Source organism: Heliangelus exortis, chromosome 2, assembly GCF_036169615.1.
Source record: "Heliangelus exortis chromosome 2, bHelExo1.hap1, whole genome shotgun sequence".
NCBI classification, from domain to species: domain Eukaryota; kingdom Metazoa; phylum Chordata; class Aves; order Apodiformes; family Trochilidae; genus Heliangelus; species Heliangelus exortis.
The window spans coordinates 34,681,375-34,696,128 of NC_092423.1; the positions used below are offsets into that span (position 1 = coordinate 34,681,375).

Sequence of the window (14,754 nt, forward strand, 5' to 3'; positions counted from 1 at the left end):
CAGTCTTCTCTAATACTGTTTTTTATTTTCCTCCTGGGAGAGAAGCTGTCATCGTCCAAAAACGGGGAGAACTGGCAGAAACCATGTGGAGGTATTAATGGATGTTGTCAGACAGTTCTTCCTTCAGCAGCATCAAGTGAAGTTGCTGGGCCTCACAAGCAGCCAGGGGCAGGGTCCTTTTGCTATCTTTCTTCCCCCCTACTCCTGTGTCTTCACAGAAGTTGCTAAGGTTTCTAGCCACCAATGCCTGCAACACATTTTGAAGCTTTTGACTGCTGCATTAATCCTAAAATCATCCCCAGATCATAAGCAGTAATGGAATCGAGTAGATCTTCCGAATTCAGTTTATTCTATGAGAATAGTAATAAATAACAAAAACAAACAAACAAACAAAACTTCACTGCCATCTGATACTTCTTCATCTCAAACATACATTTGCAAAGATATCAGACCACTAGAGAAATATCAGCTACATTTTAGATGGCCTTCCAAGTACACCTGATACATGGCTCACTCACAGAAACATCTCTGTGTTATTTTTTAAAAACAGATGCTTTGTGAACAGTATGGCATTGAAAGGTCTAGAGTCACTTTAACTGTGAAAATATAAACTGATATTTTAAAATGATGTTTTAGTGCAATTACATACTTCAGACCATCAAGCACAAGTGACACTGTCCTTCACTGTCCTCAAAGAAAACAGTTAAAGGAATTAAAAGATTACATATTAAAAACTAACCTGGAACTTTCCATCTGAAGTACTTCAAGGTACCAGGGTAATGAATTTAACAAAACCCACCAGTTATAAAAACAGGCAAGCTAATTTGTGATAAAGTATACTATACTTGCTATTTTAATCCCAGCACAATTGTTAACTTGCGTGGTTTGGGGACATGTTTCTTGCTGCTTTTGGAGCAGAAAGGGAATCAAAATTAAATAACAAAGCAGTTGCAATGAATATTCAAATACATTTTATATTTATTCTTATCCTGAAATTAACATTGATACATCACAGACTTAAAAACAACAGGAACCTGCACACTAATATCAACTGCTTCTACACATTTTTTAAAATTAATTTTAGATATTTGTTGTAAACTCTTAAGAGACCTAGCCACTCAAAGTTACACACAATTTTCTCTATCACATTTTCTCTAGAAGATTACAAAAAAAAGCAATAGATAAAGTAAGCCTATACAGGCAGAAGGTAAACTCCATGGGTAATGTATTGTGATGGGAAGAGAGCCCAGATTCATACCAAAGAGGCCAGATATGTTTGTGAGGAAAAACATTCAAAGAAAGCATTTCTTACTCTGGTTTTTATCCTGCTCACACATCAGGACGACATGCATCACAGTCATGTGCCTATAGCAACAAACTGATGCATCCCTAACTTGAACCATCAAAATCACTAATCACAGGTCCTCTCAAATCAAAAAGGAGCTGCGAGATCTTGGGAATTTTTTCTGACTTCAATTTTGTGCCTAGGCCCTCCTATGGGGAAATTCCTAGAAGAAACAGGATTAAAACCTTTCTTTAGCCAGAGGAGCCACTCTGCTCCCACGCTCCTTCTAGGACAACTATAAGTATGATCACCTTTGGGCTTCCAGAATTTTAAGAAGAAATCAGCAAATAAAGACACGCTGTTCTGTGCCTAAGCTGCCTTAAAAGTTCCTTCTCTGGTTACAGAGCAAGAAAGCACCTCACTGAGGTAGCCTGTGTGTTCTGTACAAGAGTAAAAAGAATTCAACTAACATCTAAAGGAAGTGAAACAGGCACTGGACACTGCCTAAGAGGATGCAGTGTTTCTGAGCAAGCACATAATGCTGCCAAAACTGCTATATAAACTCCCTGTGCAAGCTAAAGGAGACTAACCAAAAGAGGAGGAAATTAAGGTTGAGCAAACTGCATTAAAAACAGGAGCCTTCCAGCACTCAAGAGCAATCATTTCTGCATTTTGTGTTTGAAGACAACAGTAATCTGCTTTCTCCAAATATTTTCACATTTATTAAGATATGTTAAGGAAACATTTATAACCAAGATTATTCAGACACGCACCCCAAGTCAAACTGATGTTGTGAGTATATGATCTAAAAAATCATAAGGCATCTCAGAGTTCCTTGAGCAAGAGGGAAGAAGGAAGGAGACTCCAGTAGACCAGGGCAGCACAAAAGGTACTTGTTGTACCTGCTGCTCTAGGTGTCCCTACACCTCTATCTCTCTGCACTGTAGAACAAGGCTGACAACCTTCTCCCTCCCAGACTTCCCATGAAATTGTGCCAGCATTTTCTTCTCCTGACACTTGTGCCATCTCCTTAGCTTTAAAGCAGCACTAGACTAGAGTTTAAACATACAAAGTAACTTAATTTGATGAAAATCACATAATCCTTTAGAGTTTTGAAGATCATAGCCCCACCATTACAGCAAAAACTGAGCTGGAGCAATACTGAACAGGAACATCGGACTTCAAACAGACATTAACAGCTCAAGAGACACCCCTGAGGCAGGTAACGTCTCTCCCAAAGGCAAGCTGCATAATTTGTCTTTCTACCCTGCTTTCCTCTACACCCCCCATCCAAAAAAAAAAAAAAAAAAAAAAAAAAAGGAAAAAGAAAAAAAAGAAAAAGAAAAAATAAGTCTTGGTGTGATTAGGTTTCATAAGCAAAATACTAGGATCAGATATGCTGGTTGTTTCTCAAGTTTGCAGAAAGTATGGGAAGCAAGAAATTAATGTGGTGATTCCAAACTAGCAGAAGAGAGATAAGGCAGGATTTTCAATTGATTGTTTTGGAACAGGAACCACTCAATTTGCTTCCTAAGCTGCAAAGCCCTTTAAAGTTTACTTCTAAGATTCAAATATCACCCGTATTGCTACATGGAAAAAAGAAATTAAATATGTAGCACATAAAAAGAATTGCAGCAGATACACAGAAAGAAGAATGGTGCTTAATATGCTAGAGAATATTAAAAGAAAACACAAAGAGGAAGACAGGTAACAACAGTGACTTAATAGGGAAATTTTGCTCCAAGTGGTGTCCACAGAGATCTACTGTTCACCTTGTGCTGACTCTCCTTGTTTTCATCTGCTAACATTGAAAGAAGCTAAAAATACATTAAATACTTTCCAAATATTATTTTCCTATATAAGCAATTGGAGTAAGTTGCCACAGAGATGTTCTCTTGCAGTGAAAGGGGAAACAGTATACAATGCTGACAATACAAGTTGTATTCTATGGAATCTATTATCTTGGACAAGACACAGTCGAAAACATAGGAAAGTTTGAAAAGGCATTATTTTAAACACAAGAATTCCTGACTGTTCTCCTCTTCCAGCAAGGCAATATATGAAAATGGTACTTAAAGGTAGGGTTTTTGCTACCCATGAGAAAAGGCATACTCTGCACTACTCAGAGGTACAACATGTGCAACATTTCCAGCAATCAAGCAATCAAGCTTTGTATTTCAATGAGGAGGAAAAAAAAGGGTAGAGTGGCAAATGTCTACAATTTAGATTTACTGTCTCCTGACAAACTGCACAAAAGCTGCAGATTTAAAATACAACTGTACCTGCTTAGCATTCAGGACTCTCCTTCACAGTAAATTCAGCTCTATACAAAAGTAAAGGGGAGCGAGGGAGGGGGAGGGAAGATGGGATACAACGCACACCAAAACCCATACAGTTCTTTCTGTTAAATGTGAAGCATAGCATGGGAAGGTTTTTTTATGACATGCCTTCCTTCTCCAAAAATAGCAATGATTACACTGATGAACTCCCACACACCCCCCAGCTTGACTTTTTTACATGTAGAACATAATACATTCCCAGTTCTGAGGAATGATCCAGAGTCTGGGGAGTCAAGAGGACTCTTTCCATTGCCCAAAACCTAAGCTACAGAATTACAACAATACCTAGGAAGGCAGGCAGCTCGGATTTCTAATAAAATTAAATCTCTTAAAGCTAAACATGACAGAATTTTTTAGGTAATCTGAAATACACAGTTTTCTGTAGTTTTGGAAAGATGCTGCAAGTTGCAGCAGTGATAATCTGCCAATTACAAGGCACATGTGTGAGGAGGAATTTTTTTTTTCCCCAGACAACCAAGATTATACAGCCTATTCTTTTCATGAGGATGAGGTGGGGGGAAGCATTAAGATTGTAGCTGCTACAGAAGTGAAAGCTGCAACTGCCTTGGAGCTTGTATTGACTGTGTAGCCTAGCATGATGTTAAGGGATGCTACTGTACCACAGATACTGTTCCATTTTGGGTTTCTCCTGAATGAGACAAACCTGAAGCTTTGGCCTGCTGTAGTTAACGGGAAGTCTAGGAAAACATCTTGTAATATTCCATCCAAGTTCCAATTCAGCCCAGTATCCTGCCTATGAGAACTCCCTAAATGATCAGTTAAGAGTACTCTTGAATAATACAGCTTTTCTTCAAGTCCTCTGTGATGTTGAGGTTTGAGTTTTATCACATTCCTATTGCCCAGCCATGATTTATTTTATATATAAAAGAGGACATATAGTGAAGGTAAGCTGGAATCATTACCATTTCAAGTAGTCTAGATCTCTAGGAACATCTCTATGAAATATGTTTTTATAACAGAAAATCTGAAACCTCTTGTAATGATTATATAAATTTCACTGAATCCAAGGAAGGACACATCAATACTTCAGGGTAAGATATTCTGTGCTGCAGCCTGGCTTTCTTTATTATGCTGCAGGATTATGTCTGGCGGATGTATTTATTTTGCAATGTTTAACTATAATAGAAAATAGATGAAGTTCAAATCAAAATACTGTTTAGACTATGTCAACAGAGCATAAAACTAAATGAAGTGATTCTGTATTGACTATAAAAACATATTTGATAATAGTAAAGTTACTAATGGTTATCTATCAAGATCACAACAGGAAATAATTCCACATCTGAAGAACTATGTTAAAGCACCAAACACATGAAGTTAGACGTATTTTTTTATTTTGCAAAACAGCATCAAACAGTGCAGCTTATTGCTATATTATAATTTATGTAAATTATAAAAATAAACAAACAAAAAACAAACAACATTAAATCTCCAGATCAATTTGTTTTCTAAATTGCAAGTCACCAAACAGCTTTCTGCTAAGATAGTGAATGCTCACTTTACACTTGCTAGCAACAGAAAATCAAACAGTATCTTGTACACTGAAACAACTGCTTCATTACAGAGGGAAGGATTCAGAAAACTAGAACAAACGACACTGCTGTAAAAACTATAAGCTTTTAGCCTCAGTTCAAAGACTTATGCATTTTTCTACAACAGACTGAAGTTTTATATTTATCTCAGCAAATCAATCCACTAATAGGCATCAGTCATCAACACCTAAGTAAAGATTTGCCATTCGAAACAGCTTTGATGTGATTGAAGACTCTCACACAGTTGTAAGTATGACAGAAAAGCTTAGCTATTAAAATGTTTTATCTAGCAAAGAACCGTTCATCCTAATTGACTGAAACACTCTGAACGCTATTATTGCAAGGCTACTTCACTACACAGCCACTTGACTTACATCTTGAGATCCAGCACAACCACATCAAATCTTGTTAGAATATTTTCTCACACATAACTTTTGTCAAGAGACCAAAACAATAAAGCCGACTGTCATTTTTACTACCAGTTGCTTAGTTAATTCGATACTGAAACGTACCGGGATTCATTACAAAAGCTGCATGCAACCAGCCATTTCTATCAATCTCTCTTTTTACTGCACTGATAGAATGAATCCTACTAACCACATCACTGGAAATGGGTTGGCTGGACTGGGTGGAAGCTGTTCCCCAGCACCGAGCCCGACCTCTCGCCATGAGAGGTGGGGTGGCAAGGGCTCCTCTGAGCAGCACTGCACAGTCCTGGCCCAGCTCCAACGCTGACCACACATCAAGCTGACAGGTAAGAAGCTCCAGACAGCCATCTGAAAACCACTGTACCAGGCCACCAAGCAGCCAGGGTTTCTAGGCCTACCTCATTACTCATTTCAAAGCCAATTTTAAAACACACCACAAGTTAACATACCTGACCAAAAATACCCCAGTGAAACGCATGCAACAGATTTGTTATCAGACAAGCTGTGCAATGACATACTCTGTTTCAGGATGCTTCCACTGAATACAGTAATTGATCACCAGAAACACCATCAGAATTTTCATAACAGCTTGCACCTATAATGTTTTTTCTATCTCTATTATATTCACAGCGTGTTAACAATTTGCAAGGAAAAGGAATCAAAACATTCCAACAACTGCCACCAAGATTACATTTTAAAGAATCAAACACAAAACTATTGATTTAATATTTAATACCTCAGAGGCTGATATGATTTATAGCCTCTATTTATTAACACATCATAGAGTGCATCAGTATTTACCATTACTTTTGTTAGCTGAAAGTATGTCATATCAATTCCTTGAATGTAGGCTAACATTATCTACCAACTTTTATTCCAAAAAATTGCCAAGTAATGAGACCAAAGGAATAGCTAAAATTTACTCCAGTCCCCTATGCAATTTCCATAATTACATACATTCCACTTCCATATTCTAAATTAATAAAATCCAGGTGAACTTACCTACAGTTTGGAGGAGGGTCTAATGTAATTTCTGCAAGTTCTTTCTGAATTCTTAAGAGAAAAAAAAAAGATTATCAGGACTTTTTTTGCAATGTATTTATTTCAATTTTACTAACGTTTCTACAGCGATCAGTAATAATAAGATACAATTCTTACAATTTCTGATGGAAAACTGATGCTGTAAAGTTTCATAAAACTGCTCAAGAAAAGCTGAATTAAAAACCAAATCTTTTTTCTTTTTTAAAACAAGCCTCCAACCTGAGGCAAGTTATGCCAGGAGCAGCCACCCAGAAAAAACTACTTTTTCTAAAGGTCAGGGTTCTCATATCCTTTGCTCACACAACAATTAAGTGTCTCTTCTGCACTCCTTCTCAATTTCCCCTCTGCCTGTACGCCTTGTAGCTCTTGCTCTCCAGAATATTTAGCTTCTTAATATATCTCATCCTGGCAGGATGGGAAAAAAATCCAAATAAATACCCACCCTCCCCCCCAAAAAAACCCTAAAAACAAACATACAAAAAAAAAAAAAAAAAAAAATCAACTTCAGAGGGTGTGTAGTTTTTCACTCTCTGAGAAAGAGCTCACCCTAGACATCTCCATAACTTCCCCCCTCTCTAGAAGTGCTCAAGGCCAGGTTGGATGGGGCCTTGAGCAACCTGCTCTAGTGAAAGGTGTCTCTACATCGGGGTTGGAACTAGATGATCTTTAAGGTCCCTTCCAATCCAAACCATTCTGTGATTCCTCCTAGGTACTGGAGTGCTGCTACCAGGTCCCCCAGAAGACTGTCCTCAAAGGGAAGTGCTCCGTGTCCCCATTCAGGCTGGGAACCTGGACCTGCTCCCATGCGTGCTGCCTTTGTACGAGGAGGCCCAAAACTGAGTGCTCATTATTCCAGATGCAGTCTAACGAGAGCTGTGTAAAGGGAAATAAATCCCTTCCCTTTACCTACTGACTCTGCTCCTGCTAATACATCCCTGGAGGAAATGAGCCTTCTTTGCTGCCTCATTTCGAGCCTGCTGCCTGCCAGGGCTCCCATGTCCTGCTCCCCAGCCTGTAATCCTTACCAGGGATAAGGATACCTTAGGCTTTCCCACACACGTGGTGTTACATTTGGCCTCGTTGAATTTCACGAGTTCCCTGTCAGCCCTCGCCTGCAACTCAGCCGAGGTCCCTCTGAGCAGCAGTCCTGTCCCTGTGTATACCAACTGCTCCCCAGTTGGTATGTCATCTACAAACTCAAAAATGCACTCTGCCAGATCCTCCAGGTCACAGAGGAAAGCACAAAGCCAGGCAGGTCAAGTCCAGGTCCTAGCAGTACTGTACCCATTACAGGCATCCCACTGGAGGTCTTCCTCCAGGCAAAATAGCTTTGTGCTTCAGGATTTCTGGATATTCACAGGCTGACACTCCCATGCCAAGTCCTTGAATTCCTGATCTCTGCCACATCTGGCAGTGCAGGCTCTTTTCCATTATACCCTCATCTGCATGAGAGCCAGAATATCCTTCTCTGAAGAAATTTAAACACAGAGAGTTGAAGCTTACAGAGTCCCCAAAGGCATTTGCAGGAGTTTACAGTTCCCAAAGACTTGCCAGAGTATGATGCCATAAGCAGGACTGAGATGGCCACTTTCACTGTAAGCTACACCCAATGCTTTTTTGTAGGCTACTTCAGTGCAAAAACATGAGCATTTAGGAGGAAGGAAAAGAAAAACAATTTCAAGTACCCTCAGTATATATTTTTCTTCCCTTCTCCTTTACAGGATTTCATGTACAGAAGCAGATTGCTATTCCTGTTATTCCTTACATTAACAAAGAAAACACAATAGCTAAGGACTGACCTGATGTACACACATATCTTGCTAAAAATTACTGTCACCCACTGCACATACAAATACAGGCAAAGAAAATGGGTTTATCCAAATATTTCTATTGGCATATATATAACATAAAAAATAGCACTTTAATTCTCTGTATACACATTAACATCCAAACACAACCTTACATGCTAAGGAGTCTCACAGCCATTATCAAAATTTCCCTTATGCCACTATGAGTTGAATTTATGGACATGATTGAATAAATAAACCAAAGGCAGTAGAGGAACTGGCATGAACCAGGAACTCCAATCCTCTATTATTCACATCCTGAAATAATTAGGACATACGTGGGCAAGATTTGTAGGCAGAAGTAATAATCATTCATTAGATAAGCCAGTATCATTGAGAAGATAAAAACACTCGTGTCAGATGCTCAGCTTTTCTTCTAGCCTCTGTACACCTCAACCTTACATACACACACACCAGTTACTCCTGCTGAGAGGGAAAAATTTGATGCTTGCTTGCTTTTTCCACCCACTGGAATATTTACATCTCACCAATAAAGATAATTCCTTTCTTGTAAAAATATAGGCACATGCTGCTTAATCAGTATGTGCAGAAAACCACTGTAGTAACACTGAAAATCCACCTTTTTTTTTAATGGAAAATTTGATTAGTGAAGTTTAAGCACAACAAACCTGTTGCTTTAAAAAAGTTACTTCCTTAAAAAAATCCTAACAGTTCACACCTTTTAGAAAGAAGGTATTACAAGTATGGGAGATACTTGAAGTATTTATTTTGTATATGGAAAAAAATTACTGTGTTTTTGAAATTTATACTATCACAAATTCAAATAGTGGAAAACCAAAGTAGCATGGACTCAACTTCATCCTACCAAAGTAGCTCAACTTCATCCTTTATGGGTGATTTCACTTTTTCTGCCCTTTGGGAAGCTAAAGGATGATGGCATTGAATTCTAGAGTCATAGATTATTCCTCTGCCTTATATATAGTAGTAACAGCAGCTAATATTTCATAGCATAACAATGAGTATGAAATACAACAAGAACAGACTAAGTGCAGCTTAAGTCCTAGATGAAGTCCTTGTAGTCTTCCCCCAAAATTCTAAGCCATGTCCCTTCTGTTCTGAAAAAAAAAAAAAGAAAAAAAAAAAGAAAAAAAAAAAGAAGAAAAAAAAAGGAAAAAAAAAAAAAGAGCTCTTTCCTTTTCTCCCTCTGTTCCAGTTCAACCACAAATTTTTAACTTCCCATGCCAAGAGCACTCAAGTGGTCCCTTTTCAAGCTTTTTCTGTGACTGAGCAAAGAAGAACAAAATACCTTTCTGCTTCAAGCACTGAAAATTGACTAGATGACACTTTATATTTATGATCAAAAATCCTAATTGCTTTTGCAAGCATATAAAGAGACATTTCATTCATTATTATTTTTATACAAACAAGATACAACACAACACATTAATACAATACTGTCCATCAACTGCTCCTCAGCAAGCTGCCCATGTTTATTCCCCTACCCTGTGGCATCCCAAACTAAAATTAATATATACACCTTACACCTCTTTTGTTGCAACCTTAATTTACCTTGCATTCATGCTGAGAGCATATTCATAAACAGTTTCTGTAGAGCAGCTGACACAATAGCTTGTTCACATGTCACAGCATTCAAAGCTACAATTAAATCATCAGGCAACATCCCAGAGAGCCTTGCACTGATAGAGACCTCCAAAGTGCAAGCTGGCCTTTGTTATTCCACTGCTCTGGCACTTGTTTCATATCTCCATTGAGTTGCCCTCTGAATCTGGCATAGGAGATGATGTGCCTCATTTCCTCCGCTGACCACAGTGGGTTACTGTGAGGATATACAGCCTGCAGCAACAAAACATTCTTTGCAGGGTCCTTTCTGGCATCTCTTTCTCTGGATTGTCTGCCTCACTACAGTTATGTTTAACTACATCAGAGAGGGAAAAAACCTCTATATTACTATCATAATATATATCCAGTTTATATTTAAACTAATGAGATAGTGGTTTACTATATACTGGAGAGGGGGGGGTGATGGTAGGGGAAAGCCCTTGCTAGAGCTAAGATCTGATACTCTGATGTCAGATCTGATACTCTTTGTTGGGTCTTAAAGAAGTAATTTGATCCCCTCTCTCCCTCTTATATATATATATATATGTGTATATATATATATATACATAGTAAAATGGAAAGGGAAAATATTTCTGTAACAGAGAAGAGCAAACATTGTTGCCTTCTAGTAACAGAGCAAAAGTTAGTCTACTCTAAAATTCAGAAGCATGACAGTATATGGTCAATTTCAAATCTATTAATTCTTACAGAAACAGATTAGCACTGTTCTAAGCCTAGGGGAACTGCGTGTTTTTTCCTTTACTTAGCAGTTAAATTCTCTAAAGCTAAGAGAGACCTGAACACAGAGGATTTCCCAATATGATTAATAAGTAAAGAAGCAAAACAAAGGACTATAAGACAACAAGTTATTTTTACCACGTCTGTTTTACCAAAATACATGCCTCTTTACCCATAAAGACAGGGTAAACCAATAATCCATACTGACGAATATGCTATTTAGAAAATAATAAGATATGCAATCACTTGTATGTATTTCAATCTTAGATAAAGTGTGACTGAGCATGAAACTGATCTAAAGATGCTTAGATATATGCTGGAGGAAAAGAAATATTCTTGCCTCCATACTGGATGCACAAGGACATTTCTTATGGAAAAAAAACACTCCATATTCTGCAGTCATATTCAACATGCTAAGTATAATTCCCAGCTCCCTTGAAAATAGTGTTGAGATAAACTTAAAAAGAGAGCATTTAAATTTTGCTGAATTTCAAACAAATTTTATCCTCTATCTATTTTCTACACCTTAAGATTGTAAGTTCATTCAATAAAGAAAAAACTTCAGCTGATGTTTTAAGCTCACAATTCTTTGTAGGCACAGATATTTATAAAAAACCTCAGGACTGGACACAAAGGTTGACATATTTTCAAATATCAACTTCAGGAGCCAAGCAAAACAATACATTTATTTGTTGAGCTACTATGTCAGCCAAGAACGGTTACACTTCTCTCCATCCAAAGGTCATGCTAAGATTTGCTACTTAAGAGGTAACAAGATGCCTGCTGTTTTCAAGGACAGCAATTCAATTCTGTGTCTGAACTGTAATTGTGATATGCAGTGAGTTTCTCAATCTTGACATGTTAGGTAAGAAAGGTTGCTATTTAAGGTGATGCCCTCTGGGTGAGGAAAATTGAAGGACCGGTACGCTGCATGACATATGCTGTAAGCTATTACACCTGTATAGCAGCTACTCCTAGCAGTATTAACAGGGAAGGGCTGCCTGTGATGGCATTCTGCTTTCTTGATGCCAGATAGAGCAATGCTAACAGAAGGAACTCCAGATCTTAAAAACAAAAATCTTACTCAAATACGAATTCAAGTGGTTTCATATAGGTTCCATAATCACATCGCTTGGGAAAGCAGCGAGCTGAGAGAGTAGTGTACTGATACATAAGACATGGTAGCAGTTCACAGGCAGAACACTGATAAATCTTTCTTTGTATAAATAAATAATAATGCTACCGAAAATTCTTTAAATCCAACTGACTAAATAAACATACAAATAAAAAGCAGAAGTATTCCAAATACAGATGCACAAATCTTCATTCTAGGCCAAGGTATACAGTAGTTATCATAATGTAATCCAAAAATACCATTACTACAGTTCCTACATGAAAAAACTTTCCTAGTGAGAAAATGTGACTTCCAGACTCAGGTGAGAATCAAGTCTGTAGTCTGTGACTTTAGCTCCAGTGCTACATTAACTTGATGGTGGATGTCCTCTGCTCTAAATGAGAATTAAGGAATCTTGACCAAAGGCTCAACTGCAGTATACTCCGTTTCTTGGGAATTTTACTGATTTTAGCAGAGTTGTCTCCTTTAGCTCTAGTGGAGTTATTAAAGGAAATTGCACAGTGAAACACAGATTATTGTGACTTTAGAGTAATGCCATACAAGCCCACATAACTCAAAAGCTAGAAGAAGAAAGACAGTTCTGTGCATATATTAAGGTGTGTTTTTTTTTCACTAAGACAGCTAAATTACTTCAATTTATTACCATTTTTATAAGAATCCTTTTTTAACCTGGTCAAGAACAACACTCCCATTGAATGAGAATAGTCTTATTCCTACATTATTTTTCATTTCTAATAAACAAAAATAATAATATTACTATGCAGATATTTTATATAGACAGTTTCTGTAACACTTATCACATAGTGAGTACACTCTATGCCATTTTTCCTTCCATTATATTACCACTCTCCTTTTTATCTCCCCCCTCTTTTTTATCCTCTGTATGCTCTGCTTTAATTTCTGATTTTCCTTTCTTGAAGCATTACTGGTTTTAATTTAAATGCAAAGAAACACAAGCTGTATTATGGAAACCTGGCCAGATTAAGAATGTTTCTAGATACGTAATCCCAATTCTAACAGTGACAAACCAAACACTAAATAACAAGCAAACAAAAAAACCAAAGAAAACCTAACAACTACAATACTATAAAAAAAATCTAATAAAAACCATGTTGCTGTGATCCTTCCATAAAGTGCTGTGACAACCAGCATGCCTAAAACATTTTTTTCAAAAATACTATTTACTGTACACAGTACAGAACTCTTACAAAAAGTATCTCAGCTTGTAAAATGCATAATCAAAGGCTTTCCTTCAATACTAGAACTTATGTGAAGCTGGCTTTAGAGTCTAACTAGCAAACGTACTGATATCAGCAACTGGAATAATTAGTTTCATCAAAACCATAAGCAGATATGATTAAACTTTAAAAGATTTAAGTAATTTTATCACTTTGAAATGCATGATGGTAAAAGCTCTAAGCTTTGAAGATACAAAGCTAAGATTAACAGACCAATTTCTGACATATCATTATTAATTTTTTAATAGGATGGTGTCCACAGGCCCTTGTCAGAATTGTGACATCATCACATTAAGCTTTCTACAACATTCAGAATACTCAGACTCTTTTCTAAAGATGTTAAACAGTGTTTTTTATGACCTTAAAAGTCACAACTAGCCCAATATTCCTAATATTTTAAAAAAAAACAATAGCAGGAAGCAGACAAAAGAGAAGGCCAGAAACCATAACAGCTGTGAGGATTAACTACATGAATAACATCATGGTTTGAAGTGAAAGCTATTTTGTTTTGTTTTGGTTTGGTTTTCCTTTTAGTCATAAAAGGAAACATGGGAAGGCTTTGCTGGCTGTCCCGTACGTGATATGACTTGGTAATCTCCTAATAGTATGATAGTAGTAGGAATGGGTCTTCAGAAGGCATCTCACCAGGAAAGAATAAAAATCAAAAGGGTGGCCAGCAGTAAAGGAGTCTACTGAAGAAAAGCATGCCAATACCTATTGGCAGAAGAAAAGCATGCCAATACCTCTCCAGAAAGACAGAAGAGACAACAGTTCAGAAAAGTCTGCAAATGGTTAGGGGCCAAGACAGACTGAGCCAAAACAGAGACTTGAATCCTAAAGAGAGGTATATAGGTTTATATACTGGTATTTAGAAACTCCTACTACATGCATATGGTACAAATTATGGCAATAGGGCCTTGATGCTTCTCCTTTACCATAGTGCTGTAGCAGTACAATGCCAATCGTTTCTTTTTTGTATTTTACATGGCCTTGAATTAGCAAGGAAACAGGATCTAGAAGTTCTGCATCTGAACAGTCTGCAAAACCAGTCTCTTGGCAGATTATTTTAAAAGTGTTTTTTTAGCTTCAATCACTATAATCTCATTTGAATTCTGTTGCCTAGACTAACACCCCTACGTCCACTAATAGAGCAACACTAAGCTGTAAATACCTTCTGTCTGGCCCAAGCAAGACAACCATTATCTGGAGATTGACACAATAGCATAGAACAATTTAAATAGCTATTCTACAAACCCACCTTTCCTCTCAAGCAGTAAAGAGAAGGAAAAGAAATGGGTATTAAAACAGACCACAGTTTAAAATAATGAAACCAACATGCATTTGTTGTTCACTCAAATCTTTCTGACCTGACCATCTGGGAAAAGGAAACGCAGTACTTCACAGCAATAGGTATTACAGTAGCCCTAACATGCTGAGTTACTGAACTGTCTGAAATGTTTATGGTTAATTAACTGTAAGTTACACTGACAAGTCTCAACATCAGTCATATGTACACATACAGAAATATATTTTATAAGGCTACAAAACTGTCTGAGTTTTACTAGCAAT

At 37.3% G+C, this 14,754-nt stretch overlaps 1 protein-coding gene across 3 annotated transcripts in view; it reads right to left on the minus strand.

The window, feature by feature from the left end:
• The window catches only part of LOC139792341 (ubiquitin-conjugating enzyme E2 E2), a 216,840-nt gene that overhangs the window by 195,743 nt on the left and 6,343 nt on the right, over nt 1-14,754 (minus strand). For all 3 annotated transcript variants that reach the window (XM_071735504.1, XM_071735505.1, XM_071735503.1), the window contains exon 3: nt 6,608-6,658. In XM_071735504.1, coding sequence (XP_071591605.1) covers nt 6,608-6,658 — 51 coding nt within the window. The remainder of the gene's footprint in view (nt 1-6,607; nt 6,659-14,754) is intronic.